Below are 22,863 nucleotides of genomic sequence, written 5' to 3' on the forward strand. Positions count from 1 at the left end.
GCTTACTTACAGCCTCTAACCAATAGTGTAGACCTTACAGTGAAATGCTTACTTACAGCCTCTAACCAATAGTGTAGACCTTACAGTGAAATGCTTACTTACAGGCTCTAACCAACAGTGTAGACCTTACAGTGAAATGCTTACTTACAGACTCTAACCAATAGTGTAGACCTCACAGTGAAATGCTTACTTACAGCCTCTAACCAATAGTGTAGACCTTACAGTGAAATGCTTACTTACAGCCTCTAACCAATAGTGTAGGCCTCACAGTGAAATGCTTACTTACAGGCTCTAACCAATAGTGTAGACCTTACAGTGAAATGCTTACTTACAGGCTCTAACCAATAGTGTAGACCTCACAGTGAAATGCTGACTTACAGGCTCTAACCAATAGTGTAGACCTCACAGTGAAATGCTTACTTACAGCCTCTAACCAATAGTGTAGACCTCACAGTGAAATGCTGACTTACAGGCTCTAACCAACAGTGTAGACCTCACAGTGAAATGCTGACTTACAGCCTCTAACCAATAGTGTAGACCTCACAGTGAAATGCTTACTTACAGCCTCTAACCAATAGTGTAGACCTTACAGTGAAATGCTTACTTACAGCCTCTAACCAATAGTGTAGACCTTACAGTGAAATGCTTACTTACAGCCTCTAACCAATAGTGTAGACCTTACAGTGAAATGCTTACTTACAGACTCTAACCAATAGTGTAGACCTCACAGTGAAATGCTTACTTACAGCCTCTAACCAATAGTGTAGACCTTACAGTGAAATGCTTACTTACAGCCTCTAACCAATAGTGTAGACCTTACAGTGAAATGCTTACTTACAGGCTCTAACCAATAGTTTAGACCTTACAGTGAAATGCTTACTTACAGGCTCTAACCAACAGTGTAGACCTTACAGTGAAATGCTGACTTACAGCCTCTAACCAATAGTGTAGACCTCACAGTGAAATGCTTACTTACAGCCTCTAACCAATAGTGTAGACCTCACAGTGAAATGCTTACTTACAGCCTCTAACCAATAGTGTAGACCTTACAGTGAAATGCTTACTTACAGGCTCTAACCAACAGTGTAGACCTTACAGTGAAATGCTGACTTACAGCCTCTAACCAATAGTGTAGACCTCACAGTGAAATGCTGACTTACAGCCTCTAACCAATAGTGTAGACCTCACAGTGAAATGCTTACTTACAGCCTCTAACCAATAGTGTAGACCTCACAGTGAAATGCTGACTTACAGGCTCTAACCAATAGTGTAGACCTTACAGTGAAATGCTTACTTACAGCCTCTAACCAATAGTGTAGACCTTACAGTGAAATGCTTACTTACAGGCTCTAACCAACAGTGTAGACCTTACAGTGAAATGCTGACTTACAGCCTCTAACCAATAGTGTAGACCTCACAGTGAAATGCTGACTTACAGCCTCTAACCAATAGTGTAGACCTTACAGTGAAATGTTTACTTACAGCCTCTAACCAATAGTGTAGACCTTACAGTGAAATGCTTACTTACAGGCTCTAACCAACAGTGTAGACCTTACAGTGAAATGCTGACTTACAGCCTCTAACCAATAGTGTAGACCTCACAGTGAAATGCTGACTTACAGCCTCTAACCAATAGTGTAGACCTTACAGTGAAATGCTTACTTACAGCCTCTAACCAATAGTGTAGACCTTACAGTGAAATGCTTACTTACAGGCTCTAACCAACAGTGTAGACCTTACAGTGAAATGCTGACTTACAGCCTCTAACCAATAGTGTAGACCTCACAGTGAAATGCTGACTTACAGCCTCTAACCAATAGTGTAGACCTCACAGTGAAATGCTTACTTACAGCCTCTAACCAATAGTGTAGACCTCACAGTGAAATGCTGACTTACAGGCTCTAACCAATAGTGTAGACCTCACAGTGAAATGCTGACTTACAGCCTCTAACCAACAGTGTGGACCTCACAGTGAAATGCTTACTTACAGGCTCTAACCAATAGTGTAGACCTCACAGTGAAATGCTTACTTACAGCCTCTAACCAACAGTGTAGACCTCACAGTGAAATGCTTACTTACAGCCTCTAACCAACAGTGTAGACCTTACAGTGAAATGCTTACTTACAGCCTCTAACCAACAGTGTAGACCTCACAGTGAAATGCTTACTTACAGGCTCTAACCAATAGTGTAGACCTCACAGTGAAATGCTGACTTACAGCCTCTAACCAACAGTGTGGACCTCACAGTGAAATGTGCAACAGTGCAAAAAAGGTATTAGGTGAACAATAGGTAGGTAAAGAAATAAAACAACAGTAAAAAGACAGGCTGTATACAGTAGCAAGGCTACTTTTTTTTTAATCAGCCTGACTAACACCGGTTAGTCAGGCTGATTGAGATAGTATGTACATGTAGATATGGTTAAAGTGACTATGCAGATATGATGAACAGAGTAGCAGTAGAGGCTATATACAGTAGAGAGGCTACATACAGACACCGGTTAGTCAGGCTGATTGAGATAGTATGTACATGTAGATATGGTTAAAGTGACTGCAGATATGATGAACAGAGAGTAGCGTAGAAGAGGGGCTGGTGGGTGGCGGGACACAATGCAGATAGTCTGCTATGATATCAGAGGAACATTCCTCATAATCTAGGACTTTTTTTGAGCTTCTAGAATGAGTTTTCTTTGTGCCAACAACATGAAGAACTTGACTCTATCGCTTGCCTGGATGCTGATCCTTAATAGACAAATAGAATAGTCCCAAAACCGCAAATCCTTTCTCCCTGGCAGACTAGAGCAGACGCTCGTTAAAAGTAGTTGAAGGATTGCAGTGTTTTGAATCGAGGTCTGCAGGCTGCTAGTTTCTATAGGCCTTTGCGCTCCCTCTCTCCGAGGTCACCCGTCAGTGTGTCTGTACATGAGAGCCCCTGGGAGTGTTAAATTCATTATCGCAGCTCAGAGGGCTCAAATTAAAGGAGCCAATCAGAGGACGTATGAGAAAGAAATGGAACAGGCCAGATCAAATGTTTCAGTAAGAAAGAGGAGGCTGGAAGGAGAACCAGGGAGGGAGACCTTGTCTTTTCAGAGAACAATAAAGAAAGACTATCACACACACAAACACACGCACGCGCACACACACGTTTTAAATGCTGTAAGGAGGTATGATGCTGGAGGGGGGAATGATGCTGGAGGGGGGAATGATGCTGTAAGGAGGTATGATGCTGGAGGGGGGAATGATGCTGTAAGGAGGTATGATGCTGGAGGGGGAAGCAGAGGTATTTTATTTTCTTTGTAGAATAAGAAAGGATAAATGAGTTCCACTTCCATCCCAGTCAAAATAAAATACCTCCCAATATAAAGGAACCAGACAAAATGAGGTCAGGTTCTTAAAGATAAATGACTCTTTGTACCTGTGGGACGTTCATCTAACTGTGATCAGTAGTTAATGACTCCATCCTCCTGTATCCACCCACTCTGTGATCAGTAGTTAATGACTCCATCCTCCTGTATTGACCCACTCTGTGATCAGTAGTTAATGACTCCATCCTCCTGTATTGACCCACTCTGTGATCAGTAGTTAATGACTCCATCCTCCTGTATCCACCCACTCTGTGATCAGTAGTTAATAACTCCATCCTCCTGTATCCACCCACTCTGTGATCAGTAGTTAATAACTCCATCCTCCTGTATTGACCCACTCTGTGATCAGTAGTTAATGACTCCATCCTCCTGTATCCACCCACTCTGTGATCAGTAGTTAATGACTCCATCCTCCTGTATTGACCCACTCTGTGATCAGTAGTTAATAACTCCATCCTCCTGTATTGACCCACTCTGTGATCAGTAGTTAATGACTCCATCCTCCTGTATTGACCCACTCTGTGATCAGTAGTTAATGACTCCATCCTCCTGTATTGACCCACTCTGTGATCAGTAGTTAATGACTCCATCCTCCTGTATTGACCCACTCTGTGATCAGTAGTAAATGACTCCATCCTCCTGTATTGACCCACTCAGTGATCATTAGTTAATAACTCCATCCTCCTGTATCCACCCACTCTGTGATCAGTAGTAAATTACTCCATCCTCCTGTATTGACCCACTCTGTGATCAGTAGTTAATGACTCCATCCTCCTGTATCCACCCACTCTGTGATCAGTAGTTAATGACTCCATCCTCCTGTATTGACCCACTCTGTGATCAGTAGTTAATGACTCCATCCTCCTGTATCCACCCACTCTGTGATCAGTAGTTAATGACTCCATCCTCCTGTATTGACCCACTCTGTGATCAGTAGTTAATGACTCCATCCTCCTGTATTGACCCACTCTGTGATCAGTAGTTAATGACTCCATCCTCCTGTATTGACACACTCTGTGATCAGTAGTTAATGACTCCATCCTCCTGTATTCACCCACTCTGTGATCAGTAGTAAATGACTCCATCCTCCTGTATTGACCCACTCTGTGATCAGTAGTTAATGACTCCATCCTCCTGTATCCACCCACTCTGTGATCAGTAGTTAATGACTCCATCCTCCTGTATTGACCCACTCTGATCAGTAGTTAATGACTCCATCCTCCTGTATCCACCCACTCTGTGATCAGTAGTTAATGACTCCATCCTCCTGTATTGACCCACTCTGTGATCAGTAGTTAATGACTCCATCCTCCTGTATTCACCCCTCTGTGATCAGTAGTTAATGACTCCATCCTCCTGTATTGACCCACTCTGTGATCAGTAGTTAATGACTCCATCCTCCTGTACCCACCCACTCTGTGATCAGTAGTTAATGACTCCATCCTCCTGTATCCACCCACTCTGTGATCAGTAGTTAATGACTCCATCCTCCTGTATTGACCCACTCTGTGATCAGTAGTTAATGACTCCATCCTCCTGTATTGACCCACTCTGTGATCAGTAGTTAATGACTCCATCCTCCTGTATTGACCCACTCTGTGATCAGTAGTTAATAACTCCATCCTCCTGTACCCACCCACTCTGTGATCAGTAGTTAATGACTCCATCCTCCTGTATCCACTCTGCACACCTGTCTTCTCACACACATTAGCCAACAGTCAAGGACGCACACACACACACACACACACACACACACACACACACACACACACACACACACTCACCCCTCTATTCACCATCACAGCATCCCCACAGAGTTTATAATGACATTAAAATAAGTGATCCCAGTACATTGCAACCAGCTGATGAGGACCTGGGGAAATCACCTCAATCACAACTGACATGTAAAACAATGTACCCCCCCCCCCCCCATCCAAGTGACTGACTCACACAGCAGTGTGCACACGAATACACAGTAGTTGATCTGGTTCACAAGAAGCCCTCAAACCACTGATTTTATTTTGTGTGTGATGAACAGACATCATACAGTGACTACAGCAGAACTGTTACGTCATCACAGAGGAATGTATGGGGACCAGAGAGGACATGGCGATAATGAGAACCGTATGGCTAGTCTATTAATCACATCATCCAGGAGAGGGAGGAGAGCCGGAGGTACCAAGACGTCTTTGTTTGAAGGAGATCACCTACTGTAGCCTGATTTCCTTCACACTATTCTGGTGTTCTTCCTCCTCTATGTCTTTACTGTAGGGGGGTGTGTTCTGTCTTTACTGTAGGGGGGGGTGTGTTCTGTCTTTACTGTAGGGTGGTGTGTTCTGTCTTTACTGTAGGGGGGTGTGTGTTCTGTCTTTACTGTAGGGGGGTGTGTTTTCTGTCTTTACTGTAGGGGGGTGTGTTCTGTCTTTACTGTAGGGGGGTGTGTGTTCTGTCTTTACTGTAGGGGGGTGTGTTCTGTCTTTACTGTAGGGGGGTGTGTGTTCTGTCTTTACTGTAGGGGGGTGTGTTCTGTCTTTACTGTAGGGGGGTGTGTGTTCTGTCTTTACTGTAGGGTGGTGTGTTCTGTCTTTACTGTAGGGGGGTGTGTGTTCTGTCTTTACTGTAGGGGTGTGTGTTTTCTGTCTTTACTGTAGGGGGGTGTGTGTTCTGTCTTTACTGTAGGGGGGTGTGTGTTCTGTCTTTACTGTAGTGTTCTGTCTTTACTGTAAGGGGGTGTGTTCTGTCTTTACTGTAGGGGGGGGGGGGGGTGTTCTGTCTTTACTGTAGGGGGGGGGGTGTTCTGTCTTTACTGTAGGGGGGGGGGTGTTCTGTCTTTACTGTAGGGGGGTGTGTGTTCTGTCTTTACTGTAGGGGGGTGTGTTCTCTTGCTTCCTGTATGTGACTTAATTGGAGATGTTGATGTAGCACAGAGCAGTATCACCTGCTTCTGTAGACTCAGGAATAACCCTGACATACACACTTTCTTCTCAGTGCCCTTCTCAGTGCCCCATTTTCCAATTAGCTCACACAACAAGGAGAGAGAGAATGGAGTGAGAGAGAGGGAGACTTTTCAAAGTGTTTCTTACATGGACGTAATATGCGTGGTATGTTGTGCTACATCAACAGATCTAGTGTAGGCTGATACATAGTGTAAACTAACACTGTTGTTGTTCTGAACTGTGAGAGAGTCTAGTTTGACTGGACCCCCAGACACTCTCAAAGCCCCCAGCTGTCACACAGCCATGTTGAGATTCTCAACCCTCTTACTATGTACTTATGGAGTTGGTGCACCACCTGTGTCTCTGTCAATCAGGGCAGCACGCTTTAGTGGATGTTCTTTAAGGAGATCTGAATCATGTCTTTATTATTTTACACAGTACAGCAGGAAATGGTGGTAGGGGAGACCGGGTGGTAGGGGAGACCGGGTGGTAGGGGATACCGGGTGGTAGGGGTGACCGGGTGGTTGGGGTGACCGGGTGGTTGGGGAGACCGGGTGGTTGGGGAGACCGGGTGGGTAGGGGAGGCGGGGTGGTAGGGGAGACCATGCCTTCTCTCTAGGAGGGTGGGTCACCTCTACCCCTTTGTGTCCCACAGCTGTGCCTTCTCTCTGAGAGCATGTGTGTGTCTCTGTGGGAGCAAGTGTGTGTCTCTTTGGGAGCATGTGTGTGTCTCTGTGGGAGCATGTGTGTGTCTCTGTGGGAGCATGTGTGTGTCTCTGTGGGAGCATGTGTGTGTCTCTGTGGGAGCATGTGTGTGTCTCTGTGGGAGCATGTGTGTCTCTCTGGGAGCATGTGTGTGTGTGTCTCTGTGGGAGCATGTGTGTGTGTGTGTCTGTGGGAGCGTGTGTGTGTCTCTCTGGGAGCATGTGTGTGTGTCTCTCTGGGAGCATGTGTGTGTGTCTCTCTGGGAGCGTGTGTGTGTCTCTCTGGGAGCGTGTGTGTGTCTCTCTGGGAGCGTGTGTGTGTCTCTCTGGGAGTATGTGTGTGTCTCTCTGAGAGCGTGTGTGTGTCTCTGAGAGCGTGTGTGTGTCTCTCTGGGAGTGTGTGTGTGTGTCTCTGTGGGAGTATGTGTGTGTCTCTCTGGGAGTATGTGTGTGTCTCTCTGAGAGCGTGTGTGTGTCTCTGTGGGAGTATGTGTGTGTCTCTCTGAGAGCGTGTGTGTGTCTCTGTGGGAGCATGTGTGTGTCTCTCTGAGAGCGTGTGTGTGTCTCTGTGGGAGTATGTGTGTGTCTCTCTGAGAGCGTGTGTGTGTCTCTGTGGGAGTATGTGTGTGTCTCTCTGAGAGCGTGTGTGTGTCTCTGTGGGAGTATGTGTGTGTCTCTCTGGGAGCGTGTGTGTGTCTCTGTGGGAGTATGTGTGTGTCTCTCTGAGAACCAGCATGCTGCTGACCTGCTGGACTGTAGTGGACTCTGCCACTGTTTACAAAGCTGTGTGTCAGGTTTCCTCTCAATGCCTTACATAAGGACAGAGGACGGACAGAGGACGGACAGAGGACGGACAGAGGACGGACAGAGGAATTAACATTAGCAGGTCCCCTGTGGGGAGTGTTGTGGTTTATCTTCCTCAGAGGGGAACTGTGTGGCACGTATTTTTGAGGGACTGGAGGATGTTGTTGTGATTGTGAGGTGATTTCCCCAGGTCCTCATCAGCTGGTTGCAATGTACTGGAATCACTTATTTTCATGTCATTATAAACTCAGCAAAAAAAGAAACGTCCTCTCACTGTCAACTGCATTTATTTTCAGCAAACTGAACATGTGTAAATATTTGTATGAACAAGATTCAACAACTGAGACATAAACTGAACAAGTTCCACAGACATGTGACTAACATAAATTGAATAATGTGTTCCTGAACAAAGCGGGGGTCAAAATCAAAAGTAATAGTCAGTATCTGGTGTGGCCACCAGCTGCATTAAGCACTGCAGTGCATCTTCTCCTCATGGACTGCACCAGACTTGACAGTTCTTGCTGTAAGATTTCACCCCACTCTTCCACCAAGGTACCTGCAAGTTCCCGGACATTTCTTGGGGGAATGGCCTTAGCCCTCACCCTCCGATCCAAAAGGTCCCAGATGTGCTCAATGGGATTGAGATCCGGGCTCTTCGCTGGCCATGGCAGAACACTGACATTCCTGTCTTGCAGGAAATCATGCACAGAACGAACAGTATGGCTGGTGGCATTGTAATGCTGGAGGGTCATGTCAGGATGAGCCTGCAGGAAGGGTACCACATGAGGGAGGAGGATGTCTTCCCTGTAACGCACAGCATTGAGATTGACTGCAATGACAACAAGCTCAGTCCGATGATGCTGTGACACACCGCCCCAGACCATGACGGACCCTCCACCTCCAAATCGATCCCGCTCCAGAGTACAGGCCTCTGTGTAACGCTCATTCCTTTGCAGATAAACGCAAATCTGACCATCACCCCTGGTGAGACACAACCGCGACTCGTCAGTGAAGAGCACTTTTTGCCAGTCCTGTCTGGTCCAGCGACGGTGGGTTTGTGCCCATGTGACGTTGTTGCCGGTGATGTCTAGTGAGGACCTGCCTTACAACAGGCCTACAAGTCCTCAGTCCAGCCTCTCTCAGCCTATTGTGGACAGTCTGAGCACTGATGGAGTTCCTACATTCCTGATGTAACTCGGGCAGTGGTTGTTGCCATCCTGTACCTGTCTCGCAGGTGTGATGTTCGGATGTACCGATCCTGTGCAGGTGTTGTTACACATGGTCTGCCGCTGCGAGGACGATCAGCTGTCCGTCCTGTCTCCCTGTAGCGCTGTCTTAGGTGTCTCATAGTACGGACATTGCAATTTATTGCCCTGGCCACATCTGCAGTCCTCATGCCTCCTTGCAGCATGCCTAAGGCACGTTCACACAGATGAGCAGGGACCCTGGGCATCTTTCTTTTGGTGTCTTTCAGAGTCAGTAGAAAGGCCTCTTTAGTGTCCTAAGTTTTCATAACTGTGACCTTAATTGCCTACAGTCTGTAAGCTGTTAGTGTTTTAATGACCGTTCCACAGGTGCATGTTCATTAATTGTTTATGGTTCATTGAACAAGCATGGGATGAAGATCTGTGAAGTTATTTGGATTTTTACAAATTGTCTTTGAAAGACAGGGTCCTGAAAAGGGGACTTTTCTTTTTTTGCTGAGTTTAGTCTCTGTGTTTCATGTCATTACATCTGTGTGTGTGCCCCTTATTGTCAACAACTGTATAGTTAAACAGTAAAGATGTCTCATTTACACACAGAGAGATGGAATTATGGCTGGTTACCTCCGTAGACCTCTGCTCCCCGGGGACTTTGAGTAAGACTCTAAACCAATTAGTATAATGGTGTGTCTCTGACATAAAACAGAGATACATCTGTGTTCTGCCTGCATTATTATAATTCCATCTGTGTGTTCTACCTGTAGGATTATAATTCCATCTGTGTTCTACCTGTAGGATAATAATTCCATCTGTGTGTTCTACCTGCAGTATTATAATTCCATCTGTGTTCTACCTGCAGCGTTATAATTCCATCTGTGTTCTACCTGCAGCATTATAATTCCATCTGTGTTCTACCTGCAGCATTATAATTCCATCTGTGTTCTACCTGCAGCATTACAATTCCATCTGTGTTCTATCTGCAGCATTACAATTCCATCTGTGTTCTACCTGCAGCATTACAATTCCATCTGTGTTCTACCTGCAGCATTACAATTCCATCTGTGTTCTACCTGCAGCGTTATAATTCCATCTGTGTTCTACCTGCAGCGTTATAATTCCATCTGTGTTCTACCTGCAGCGTTATAATTCCATCTGTGTTCTACCTGCAGCGTTATAATTCCATCTGTGTTCTACCTGCAGCGTTATAATTTCATCTGAGTGTTCTACCTGCAGCGTTATAATTCCGTCTGTGTGTTCTACCTGCAGCGTTATAATTCCGTCTGTGTGTTCTACCTGCAGCGTTATAATTCCGTCTGTGTGTTCTACCTGCAGCGTTATAATTCCGTCTGTGTGTTCTACCTGCAGCGTTATAATTCCGTCTGTGTGTTCTACCTGCAGCGTTATAATTTCGTCTGTGTGTTCTACCTGCAGCGTTATAATTCCATCTGTGTTCTACCTGCAGCGTTATAATTCCATCTGTGTTCTACCTGCAGCGTTATAATTCCATCTGTGTTCTACCTGCAGCATTATTCCTGCTTGCATGGAATAACAATATAGAGTATCAACCTTGATCTCCCTGTGAGGAGGATCCTTCACCTTACTGTAACATCTCGATGTCTCGGTCTACCTGAGACGATGATCATTCCCTGTAAGATGGTCCCCACTCTCTTTCCTGAACATCTGTTTTCTGCATGGAACCCACCTAAGCCTGCCTCTGGCTCTCCTTTTCATTGAATACATCAACCTTCATCTGCCTGTGAAGATGTCTGTTTGCCGTACTGTTAGATCTAGTGCTCTCAGGCAGGGCTGTGTTTCAGCAGCAGCAGTAGTTATCTTCCTATCTATTCTACTTCATGTGTTCTGTATAAGCACTTTGTGAAAAAGGGCATTATAAAATCAGTTAGATTGATACTCACTCTGACGCTCTCTGTCTGTGTGCATGTGTGTGCGCCTGCCTGTGTGTGTGTGCGCCTGTGTGTTAGAGGTCGACCGATTATGATTTTTCAACACCGATAACAATTATTGGAGGACCAAAAAAGCAGATACCGATTAATCGGCCAATTTATTTATTTGTAATAATGACAATTACAACAATACTGAATGAACACTTATTTTAACTTAATATAATACATCAATAAAATCAATTTAGCCTCAAGTAAATAATGAAACATGTTCAATTTGGTTCAAATAATGCAAAAACAAAGTGTTGGAGAAGAAAGTAAAAGTGCAATATGTGCCATGTAAGAAAGCTAACGTTTAAGTTCCTTGCTCAGAACATGAGAACATATGAAAGCTGGTGGTTCCTTTTAACATGAGTCTTCAATATTCCCAGGTAAGAAGTTTTAGGTTGTAGTTATTATAGGAATTTTAGGACTATTTCTCTCTATACCATTTGTATTTCATATACCTTTGGATGTTCTTATAGGCACTTTAGTATTGCCAGTGTAACAGTATAGCTTCCGTCCCTCTCCTCGCTCGCTCCTCCCTGGGCTCGAACCAGCAACACAACAACAACAGCCATCATCGAAGCAGCGTTACCCATGCAGAGCAAGGGGAACAACTACTAGAAGGCTCAGAGCGAGTGACGTTTGAAACGCTATTAGCGCGCGCTACCTAGCTAGCCATTTCACTTCGGTTACATGAGCCTCATCTCGGGAGTTGATATGCTTGAAGTCATAAACAGCGCAATGCTTGACACACAACGAAGAGCTGCTGGCAAAACGCTGTTTGAATGAATGTTTACACGCCTGCTTCTGCCTACCACCGCTCAGTCAGATACTTAGATACTTGTATGCTTAGTCAGATTATATGCAACTCAAGGCACGCTAGATAATATCTAGTAATATCATCAACCATGTGTAGTTAACTAGTGATTATGATTGATTGTTTTTTATAAGATAAGTTTAATGCCAGCTAGCAACTTACCTTGGTTTACTGCATTCGCGCAACAGGCAGTCAGTCTCCTTGTGGAGTGCAACGAGAGAGGCAGGTCGTTATTGCGTTGGACGAGTTAACTGTAAGGTTGCATGATTGGATCCCCTGAGCTGACAAGGTGAAAATCTGTCATTCTGTCCCTGAACAAGGCAGTCAACCCTCTGTTCCTAGGCTGTCATTGAAAATAAGAATGTGTTCTTAACTGACTTGCCTAGTTAAATAAAGGTATACAAAAAAATCAGGCGCCCAAAAATACAGATTTCCGATTGTTATGAAAACTTGAAATCGGCCCTAATTAATCGGCCATACCGATTAATCGGTCGATCTCTAGTGTGCGCGCGTGTGTGTGTGTGTACTTGTCTGCGTGTGTGTGAGTGTCTGTTTGCTGCAGATGCTGATAACGCTGAGCCACCACTCCTGGCCCTGTACACTGTTTTGCTCCATCCCGATAAGTCTCTCTCCTCCAGTCCGTTCCCCCCAGACCCAGTTTTACTGAACGTTCAGAAAGTTTGGCAGAACCAGGAAGGTGACCTCTGGTGTCAGCCAATCAGTGCCCAGGGAACTGGTGTCAGCCAATCAGTGTTCAGGGAGGGAGTTAGTGGACCTGAAGAGCAACTGCACTGACCTTGGTTTAACAGGCTACACGGATGTAGGGAATCACAAATGACTTGCCAAACTGTAGTGGTTTACACATTATGGTGTGCAGATACTGAAGGATTTTTCACCCTGGAACACATTGGTACCATTGCAGGGTATTATAATTGGAGAAGTACAGCAGAGTAAGGTACAGTACAATGGACCTGCCAGCAGTATGGACAGGGACTGAGGAAGCAGGGGGACTGCTTGGAGTAGCTGTCTTTACACACCTGTCAGACTGGGACTGGACTAATTGGAAGAAACCCTGGAAGGAGGATGAGAGAGAGGGAGGGAGGGAGGGAGGAGGAGGTGTGGATGGGAGATGTCAAGCCTGCTCCATGTTTGTAGTAATGGTTGCATTGTCATTGTAGAGAGAAGACTGGGCATGTTATTCTGTGTATATATAGTGGACATTGTTATTCCTTATCCACACACACCTCTGTTTCCATCACAGGGGGTTGTTGGCATCTTGGGGAGGAGGGGCTCGTTGTAATGACTGGAGATGAATGAGGGGAATGGGATTCCGCTTGTTTGATGCCATCCCATTTACTCCGTTCCAGCTGTCCTCCTCTTCGCAGCCTCCACTGGGCTTTCCATGTAACACTATGCAGAAAGACCACGGCATTATTTCAGTCCTCTGCAGTCTCTCTCATTCCACCTCCATAATCAATGGTCCTCCCTCTCCTCCATATTCCTCTCCTCCCCTGCTACAGTCATTGATAACAGAACATGTTGAAAAGCACTGTAGGTGGACTATTGATTCAACAGGGTTATTCTAGAAATTGAGAAGTGCTGTGTCCCTACGATTGTTTATTATGTGTGTGGGCAAGCACACGCGTGTGTAGGCAAGCAAGTGGGCAAGCCTGTGTGTGTGTGTGTATTTATGGGCACTCTAGTAGTGTGCCTGCTTGTTCTACTGTCATTGTCTGTTTCTCCTCTAACAAACTCCCCTCCCTTCTCTCTCTTTCAGTCCATCATGGAACAGTTCAACCCCTGCTTGCGGAACTTCGTTGCCATGGGGAAGAGCTATGAGAAGGCCCTATCCAGTGAGTGTTCTATTCTTCTTCTCCTCTAATCTGGTTCTGTGGCCTGTTCTTCTCTTCTCTGTTTGTCATCTGTTCCTCACCTCGCTCTCTCTTTCTCCTGCTCTGACTCTCTCCCTCTCCTCTCCTTCCACTCCTCTCCCTCTCCTCTACAGGTCTAGGCAGCCAGTCACCAGCCTCCTGCTCTCACTCTCTCCTCTCCTCCCACTCCTCTCCCTCTCCTCTCCAGGTCTAGGCAGCCAGTCACCAGCCTCCTGCTCTCACTCTCTCCTCTCCTCCCACTCCTCTCCCTCTCCTCTCCTGGTCTAGGCAGCCAGTCACCAGCCTCCTGCTCTCACTCTCTCCTCTCCTCCCACTCCTCTCCCTCTCATCTCCAGGTCTAGGCAGCCAGTCACCAGCCTCTCACTCTCTCCTCTCCTCCCACTCCTCTCCCTCTCCTCTCCTTCCACTCCTCTCCCTCTCCTCTCCAGGTCTAGGCAGCCAGTCACCAGCCTCCTGCTCTCACTCTCTCCTCTCCTCTCCTCCCACTCCTCTCCCTCTCCTCTCCAGGTCTAGGCAGCCAGTCACCAGTCTTCTTTGTGCCGTCTCATTTAAAGAAAGAGATGATATTTCTCATCCTGACACCGTAGCAGTCATACAGCCAGTCTTATCATCTGGTCTGCAACCCCTGGCACAGCCTCAGGAGTGAGGATGTTTCCCAAACGGTATCCTGTTCCCTACATAGTGCACAACTTTAGCTTAGAGGGAATAGGGTGTTGTTTGGGACTCAGACAGAGAGGTGTGTTGCAGAGCAGCAGTACAATCAACGCCTGGGTCCTAATCAGAGCAGAGCAGCAGTACAATTAACAGCTGGGTCCTAATCAGAGCAGAGATGGAGCACTGTGTACCTCTGGTGGAGTGATAGACAGTTCACTATAAAAGATCTGATAGACAATGGAAGTGTGTGTGTGTGTTAGCTCACTCTTTGGTTTTACTAAAGAGGTTTAGGAGAGCAGACGAGTACAGATGGACTTATCACACAGAGGACAGAGTGTAGTTGAACCTAACTTGCTCAGATATCTCTCACTTTGTACCGTAGGTCAGGTCTGTCAACACCCCCAATACACACCACTGACACAAGAACACATTAGCTGACAGAAGAGTCTATCACTGTCTCCTCAACACTGAATATATCCAGATAACTTGGTGGGATACTAATCCATGAAGGAGTCTGCCCTCTACAGTGGGATAATGACCCATGAAGGAGTCTGCCCTCTGCAGTGGGATAATAACCCATGAGGAGTCTGCCCTCTGCAGTGGGATAATAATCCATGAGGAGTCTGCCCTCTGCAGTGGGATAATAACCCATGAAGGAGTCTGCCCTCTGCAGTGGGATAATGACCCATGAAGTAGTCTGCCCTCTGCAGTGGGATAATAACCCATGAGGAGTCTGCCCTCTGCAGTGGGATAATAATCCATGAGGAGTCTGCCCTCTGCAGTGGGATAATAACCCATGAAGGAGTCTGCCCTCTGCAGTGGGATAATAACCCATGAAGGAGTCTGCCCTCTGCAGTGGGATAATGACCCATGAAGTAGTCTGCCCTCTGCAGTGGGATAATAACCCATGAGGAGTCTGCCCTCTGCAGTGGGATAATAATCCATGAGGAGTCTGCCCTCTGCAGTGGGATAATAATCCATGAGGAGTCTGCCCTCTGCAGTGGGATAATAACCCATGAAGGAGTCTGCCCTCTGCAGTGGGATAATAACCCATGAAGGAGTCTGCCCTCTGCAGCAGGATAATAACCCATGAAGGAGTCTGCCCTCTGCAGTGGGATAATGATCCATGAAGGAGTCTGCCCTCTGCAGTGGGATAATAACCCATGAAGGAGTCTGCCCTCTGCAGTGGGATAATAACCCATGAAGGAGTCTGCCCTCTGCAGTGGGTTGGTGGGTCAGGGGGGTCTAGCTCCTCCTCTGACTGGCTGGTCTCTGACCCCCCCCTTCACCCCATGCCAGTTTATCTGTTCCTGGTAGGTCTAATAGGGAGACCTGGAGGATTGGCCCAGGCCAGTTGATCTGTTCTTGGTAGGCTGGGCAGGCCTAATAGGGAGACCTGGAGGATTGGCCCAGGCCAGTTGATCTGTTCTTGGTAGGCTGGGCAGGTCTAATAGGGAGACCTGGAGGATTGGTCCAGGCCAGTTTATCTGTTCTTGGTAGGCTGGGCAGGTCTAATAGGGAGACCTGGAGGATTGGTCCAGGCCAGTTTATCTGTTCTTGGTAGGCTGGGCAGGTCTAATAGGGAGATCTGGAGGATTGGTCCAGGCCAGTTTATCTGTTCTTGGTAGGCTGGGCAGGTCTAATAGGGAGACCTGGAGGATTGGTCCAGGCCAGTTTATCTGTTCTTGGTAGGCTGGGCAGGTCTAATAGGGAGATCTGGAGGATTGGTCCAGGCCAGTTTATCTGTTCTTGGTAGGCTGGGCAGGTCTAATAGGGAGACCTGGAGGATTGGCCCAGGCCAGTTTATCTGTTCTTGGTAGGCTGGGCAGGTCTAATAGGGAGACCTGGAGGATTGGCCCAGGCCAGTTGATCTGTTCTTGGTAGGCTGGGCAGGTCCAATAGGGAGACCTGGAGGATTGGCCCAGGCCAGTTGATCTGTTCTTGGTAGGCTGGGCAGGTCCAATAGGGAGACCTGGAGGATTGGCCCAGGCCAGTTGATCTGTTCTTGGTAGGCTGGGCAGGTCTAATAGGGAGACGTGGAGGATTGGCCCAGGCCAGTTGATCTGTTCTTGGTAGGCTGGACAGGTCTAATAGGGAGACCTGGAGGATTGGTCCAGGCCAGTTTATCTGTTCTTGGTAGGCTGGGCAGGTCTAATAGGGAGACGTGGAGGATTGGCCCAGGCCAGTTAGGCCATTAAGAGGTGAGTGAAGAGGAGGGGGCGTGGGTGGACATATGCTGTAAACCCATATGGTCGTGTTAGTCAGTAGTAAGTAACTAAGCTTTAGTCTGAGCCTCAACGGTCCATAGGGCAGGAGCCTGTCTTGTTTTTGTAACGTGAGGCAGCTTGGTGTACAAGTTCACCCCCTGGACAGGACTCTTCTGTTGGCTGGGACTGGGGGCTGGGGACTGGGGACTGGGGCTGGGGACTGGGGACTGGACTGGGGACTGGGGACTGGGACTGGGGGATGGGACTGGGGGCTGGGACTGGGGGCTGGGGACTGGGGCTTGGACTGGGGACTGGGGACTGGGACTGGGAGGGACTGGGTCTGGGGCTGCGGCTGGGAGGGGCTGGGGGCTGGGACTGGGGGCTGGGACTGGGGCTATAGGAGTCCATTTGGAATTCTGCATGTCAAGGGAGTTGCATCCTACCCCTGAGTAGATGGTGTCCTCTCTTTAAGGTAGCTAGGAAGTGGTGGATCACTACCCTGTCTGCCCCTTCTCTCCCCACCCACTGTCTGCTGCCCAGTTATAGGCCCTAATCCTCTGGTCTGTTCCTCTTCATTACGTTGGTCCTGTCTGACCCTCTACATTCTGTTGGTCCTGTCTGTCCCTCTACATTATGTTGGTCCTGTCTGTCCCTCTACATTCTGTTGGTCCTGTCTGTCCCTCTACATTCTGTTGGTCCTGTCTGTCCCTCTACATTACGTTGGTCCTGTCTGTCCCTCTACATTACGTTGGTCCTGTCTGTCTCTCTACATTCTGTTGGTCCTGTCTGTCCCTCTACATTCTGTTGGTCCTGTCTGTCCCTCTTCATTATGTTGGTCCTGTCTGTCCCTCTACATTATGTTGGTCCTGTCTGTCCCTCTACATTATGTTGGTCATGTCTGTCCCTCTACATTCTGTTGGTCCTGTCTGTCCCTCTTCATTATGTTGATCCTGTCTGTCCCTCTACATTATGTTAGTGAGTCAAGGCCCGCGGGCCACATCCGGCCCGCAAGAAGGTTTTTTACGGCCCCTGGGATGATCTTGATTTATTATTAGAACCGGCCCGCAGCAAGCCGGCAGCCCGCAGATCTTTTACACGCACCAATACTACATTTCCCACAATGCAAAGGTGACGCACCGAGCAGTAGGCTGCTTCATTTCAATATTTATTGGCACAGCAGTCGTCAGCATCACAGTAAAATTAACTTTCAGATACCCATCAAAAATGGCAAAACGGAAGGTGGATACTGAGAACCGGGGGTTTCAAACAAGGTGGGAGTCGGAGTATATGTTCACGAAGGTAGCTGGAAAACCTGTGTGTCTTCTGTGTGGAGAAAGTGTGGCGGTACTGAAAGAGTATAATCTGAGACGACATTATGAAACGAAACACGCGGACACACACGCGGACGCAACTGTCAAGGCCAGTTTTATTTTGGCAGAAGAGATCGCTAAATCAGCCCGGCCATTTACGGAGGGGGATTTCATCAAAAACTGCATGATTAAAGTTTGTGACGAAGTTTGCCCAGAAAAAAGGCAACTCTTTTTAAATGTGAGTCTGAGCAGAAACACCATTGCCGAGAGAGTAGACCAGTTGTCCATCAATCTAAAAGAGCAGCTTGTGAAAAAGGGAAAAGATTTTATTGCATATTCCTTGGCTGTGGATGAGAGCACCGACATTTCTGACATTGCCCAGTTGTCAATTTTCATCCGCGGAGTGGACTCCAACCTAAGCGTGACAGAGGAGTTTTTGGCTTTACGTCCTATGCATGGCACAACTACGGGGCATGATTTGTATGAAGAGGTGTCAAGATGTGTAAATGAGATGGAGCTGCCTTGGGAAAAACTCGTGGGTTTGACAACCGACGGAGCACCTGCGATGTGTGGACACAGGAGCGGACTGGTGGCGAAGATACGGGAAAAGATGCAAGAGGAAAACGCGACAGGTGAGCTGACAGCTTATCATTGTATCATACACCAGGAAGCGTTGTGCGGTAAAGCCTTGAAAATGGAGCATGTAATGAGCCAAAGGTTTGAATCACCGCCAGTTCAAGGCATTTCTGACGGAGTTAGAAACGGAGCATGGTGATTTGCCTTATCACACAGAGGTGCGATGGCTAAGCCAGGGAAAGGTGCTTCAAAGATGTTTCGAGCTTCGTGAGGAGATTTGTCTGTTCTTGGACAGCAAAGGGAAAGACACAACACAACTCCGAGACGAAATGTTTCTGTGTGAAATGGCTTTTCTGTGTGACATTACGAGTCATCTGAATGCAATAAACTTGCAGCTGCAGGGTCGGGATCGTGTCATCTCTGATATGTACAGTACAGTGAAGGCATTTAAAACCAAACTGACTCTGTGGGAGACGCAGATGCGGAAAGAAAATTTGAGCCACTTTCCCAGCTGCCAGACCATGAAAGAGAAGCTCTCTACCAGTGCGTTCCCGAGCACACAGTTGGCTGATAAAATAGGTATGCTTGCCGCTGACTTTCGACGCCGATTTGCTGACTTTGAAGCACAAAAAAGCAGGTTGGAACTGCTCGGTAACCCATTTGCTGTTGACGTGGAAAGCTCACCACCAAACCTCCAAATGGAGTTGATTGACCTCCAATGCAATGATGCACTGAGGGCAAAATATGCGGCAGTGGGTGCTGCGGAGTTCGCCCGTTTCCTCCCCGGCACAATGCCCCAGCTGCGCATCCAGGCTGCTCAAACGTTGTCTATGTTTGGCAGCACATACCTGTGTGAACAACTGTTTTCTTTGATGAACCTGAACAAAACATCACACAGAAGTCGACTTACTGCTGAACACCTCCACTCAATTCTGAGGATTTCTTCAGCTCAGAGCCTTACCCCGAACATTGATGAACTTGTGGAAAAGATGGGACACCACCAAGTATCACCCTCAACCTCAAACAAGTGAACATTACTGTGCAATCACATATTTAGAGTTTTTACTCAGTTCAAGTTTAAAAGTTAAAATTTAATATTTGTTTTCACTGCATGTTACTTCTCCTTAAACAAAGTGTTGTTTTTGATTAATAGATTTTTGCACTTTATTTTTTTGTATTTCAATCCAATTATATTTTAAAAATATTTCAGTTGAGTGGATGATAGAAAATTGCTATTATTGTTTTTTCTTTGAAGTAAATTTAGCCCACTTTTGCTAAAATAGAAAATATAGTCTACTGATGGTGCCTTGAATACCGGTTTCTTTCATTTAATGTTCATGTTATGGGGATATTTATATAAAGGAAATTTGTCTTTTGTGTCTGTTGAAAATTAAAGATTACTGACAGAGCCATAAGAAAATATTGCTTTATTTATCTGATCATATTGTAATATATTTGTTAGGTTTTCAGTAGGTTCAATTAGGTTCACTAGACTATATGCGTCATTTAAAATTTTTTCAATGAACATTCGAACAGTCCGGCCCTCGTCTTGTAGCTGATTTTTTTATTTGGCCCTCCGTCCATTTGACTTTGACACCCCTGCTCTACATTATGTTGGTCCTGTCTGTCCCTCTACATTATGTTGGTCCTGTCTGTCCCTCTACATTCTGTTGGTCCTGTCTGTCCCTCTACATTATGTTGGTCCTGTCTGTCCCTCTACATTATGTTGGTCCTGTCTGTCCCTCTACATTATGTGGGTCCTGTCTGTCCCTCTACATTACGTGGGTCCTGTCTGTCCCTCTACATTCTGTTGGTCCTGTCTGTCCCTCTACATTACGTTGGTCCTGTCTGTCCCTCTACATTATGTTGGTCCAGTCTCTCCCTCTACATTACGTTGGTCCTGTCTGTCCCTCTACATTATGTGGGTCCTGTCTGTCCCTCTACATTATGTTGGTCCTGTCTGTCCCTCTACATTCTGTTGGTCCTGTCTGTCCCTCTACATTATGTTGGTCCTGTCTGTCCCTCTACATTATGTGGGTCCTGTCTGTCCCTCTACATTCTGTTGGTCCTGTCTGTCCCTCTACATTACGTTGGTCCTGTCTGTCCCTCTCCATTATGTTGATCCTGTCTGTCCCTCTACATTATGTTGGTCCTGTCTCTCCCTCTACATTACGTTGGTCCTGTCTGTCCCTCTACATTACGTTGGAAGGAAGTAAAGTAACTCTGCTAATCTACCCCAACACACACACACTGCCCACTATTAGCTGTGTGTTGAAGAGGGCGTGCGCGCACACACACACACACACACACACACACACACACACACAAAACCCCCCCTGCAGACACAAATATATATTGACATTTATATCAACACTCCCACATAATCAGACTGAGCATTTCAGTGGCAAAAGGAGGCACAAGGAGGCACAAGGAGGCAAAAGGAAATAAAGTATTACATATATATTTGTTATTGTCATGAAATAAACAGAGATGTATTAGACAAACAGTGATGATACAAAAATCAAATGAAAACACTACATGGGGGCTTGAAACTAGAAAAGGCCTGTTACTAATCAATCACCCTTAAAGAGTTAACAAACCTACTCCATCCTCATCTGATCTCTACTGTCAATCAATACAGCTAATACCAACCAGTGCTCCAGCCCTTCCACAAGGCAGGCTGTAACTTCCAATCCAGAACAATATCCATCTGAACCCAGATCCCCCTACCGGCTGGGCTGGGCTGGGCGGGGCGGAGCTGGACTGGGCGGAGCTGGGCTGGGCGGGGCTGGGCTGGACGTGGCTGGGCTGGATATGACAAGTGAGGAGTTGTTCAGGCGGACCAGAGTTAGCCACCGCTGCTGCCAGTCAGCCAGTCTACTTGTCCACTGTCAGTGATGATGGATAGTGGGCTGGTTTGTTCATGTTCAGTCAGACTCGGGGCCAGAGTTGGCCACTGCTTCTGTCAGCCTGTTTGGGGAGCGGCAGGTTGGCAGGCAACAGTGGTGTCTGACTTTGGCCCACTCTGGTTCTCACTTCTCACAGCCTGTCAGTCCCCTGTGAGTGTTGACAGCCACAGCAGAGGTCTGGTCTAGGTTGAATCCAGCTAGCTGCACTACACAGCCCATAATAACAAGTTGTTCAGGATCCAGCTAGCTGCACTACACAGCCCATAATAACATGTTGTTCAGGATCCAGCTAGCTACTGTAGTATTGTCCTCTCTCTCTCTCTCTCTCTCTCTCTCTCTCCATATGACACACACCATTACTACTGTAGCATTGTCCTCTCTCTCCACATGACACACACCATTACTACTGTAGCATTGTCCTCTCTCTCTCTCTCTCTCCATATGACACACACCATTACTACTGTAGCATTGTCCTCTCTCTCTCTCTCTCTCCACATGACACACACCATTACTACTGTAGCATTGTCCTCTCTCTCTCTCTCTCTCTCTCTCTCTCTCCACATGACACACACCATTACTACTGTAGCATTGTCCTCTCTCTCTCTCTCTCTCCATATGACACACACCATTACTACTGTAGCATTGTCCTCTCTCTCTCCATATGACACACACCATTACTACTGTAGCATTGTCCTCTCTCTCTCTCTCCACATGACACACACCATTACTACTGTAGCATTGTCCTCTCTCTCTCTCTCTCTCTCCATATGACACACACCATTACTACTGTAGCATTGTCCTCTCTCTCTCTCTCTCTCTCTCCACATGACACACACCATTACTACTGTAGTATTGTCCTCTCTCTCTCTCTCTCCACATGACACACACCATTACTACTGTAGCATTGTCCTCTCTTTCTCTCCACATGACACACACCATTACTACTGTAGCATTGTCCTCTCTCTCTCTCTCTCTCTCTCTCTCCACATGAGACACACCATTACTACTGTAGCATTGTCCTCTCTCTCTCTCTCTCCACATGAGACACACCATTACTCTCTATAGCATCGTCCTCTCTCTCCACATGAGAAACACCATTACTCTCTATAGCATCATCTTCTCTCTCGACGTGAGGATGTGTGCGTCTTTATAGGCCACGGAGTTGCCCTCTACCTCTCTACCTCTGACCCTGATCTCATGCTGTTCTTCCTCTGTCCCCAGATGTGACGTTTGCTGCTAAGGGCTACTTTGATGCCCTGGTGAGGATGGGAGAGCTAGCCAGTGAGAGCCAGGGATCCAAGGACATGGGTGAGTAGTAGCCAATCAGCTGTCAGGATGTTGGGTCCCGCCTGTCCATTGGACCTAAAGGGGTATTCAGTGCTGGCCAATGCTTGTCTTAGTGTTTGTACTGTAAGTCCGTTTGTCCGTGTCTATCAGCTGCTACATATCTCTTTCCCTTCTCTGGACCTAAAGGGGGCTGTTAACTGGGCTCTCCTGCTGGCCAACACACACACAGTCACTTCCTGTGTTTGTGTCACAGTAA

At 46.8% G+C, this 22,863-nt stretch overlaps 1 protein-coding gene across 5 annotated transcripts in view; it reads left to right on the plus strand.

Moving 5' to 3' along the window:
• LOC139421600 (BAR/IMD domain-containing adapter protein 2-like) overlaps positions 1–22,863 on the plus strand; it is a 134,385-nt gene that overhangs the window by 29,824 nt on the left and 81,698 nt on the right. For all 5 annotated transcript variants that reach the window (XR_011635653.1, XM_071172654.1, XM_071172651.1 and 2 more), the window contains exons 2-3: positions 13,550–13,625; positions 22,542–22,628. Coding sequence is in view for 4 of the 5 variants with exons in the window: in XM_071172654.1 (XP_071028755.1) it covers positions 13,550–13,625; positions 22,542–22,628 (163 nt within the window). In the remaining variant the exon portion in view is untranslated. The remainder of the gene's footprint in view (positions 1–13,549; positions 13,626–22,541; positions 22,629–22,863) is intronic.

The sequence above is a fragment of the Oncorhynchus clarkii genome, chromosome 12 (genome assembly GCF_045791955.1).
Source record: "Oncorhynchus clarkii lewisi isolate Uvic-CL-2024 chromosome 12, UVic_Ocla_1.0, whole genome shotgun sequence".
Lineage (NCBI taxonomy): Eukaryota > Metazoa > Chordata > Actinopteri > Salmoniformes > Salmonidae > Oncorhynchus > Oncorhynchus clarkii.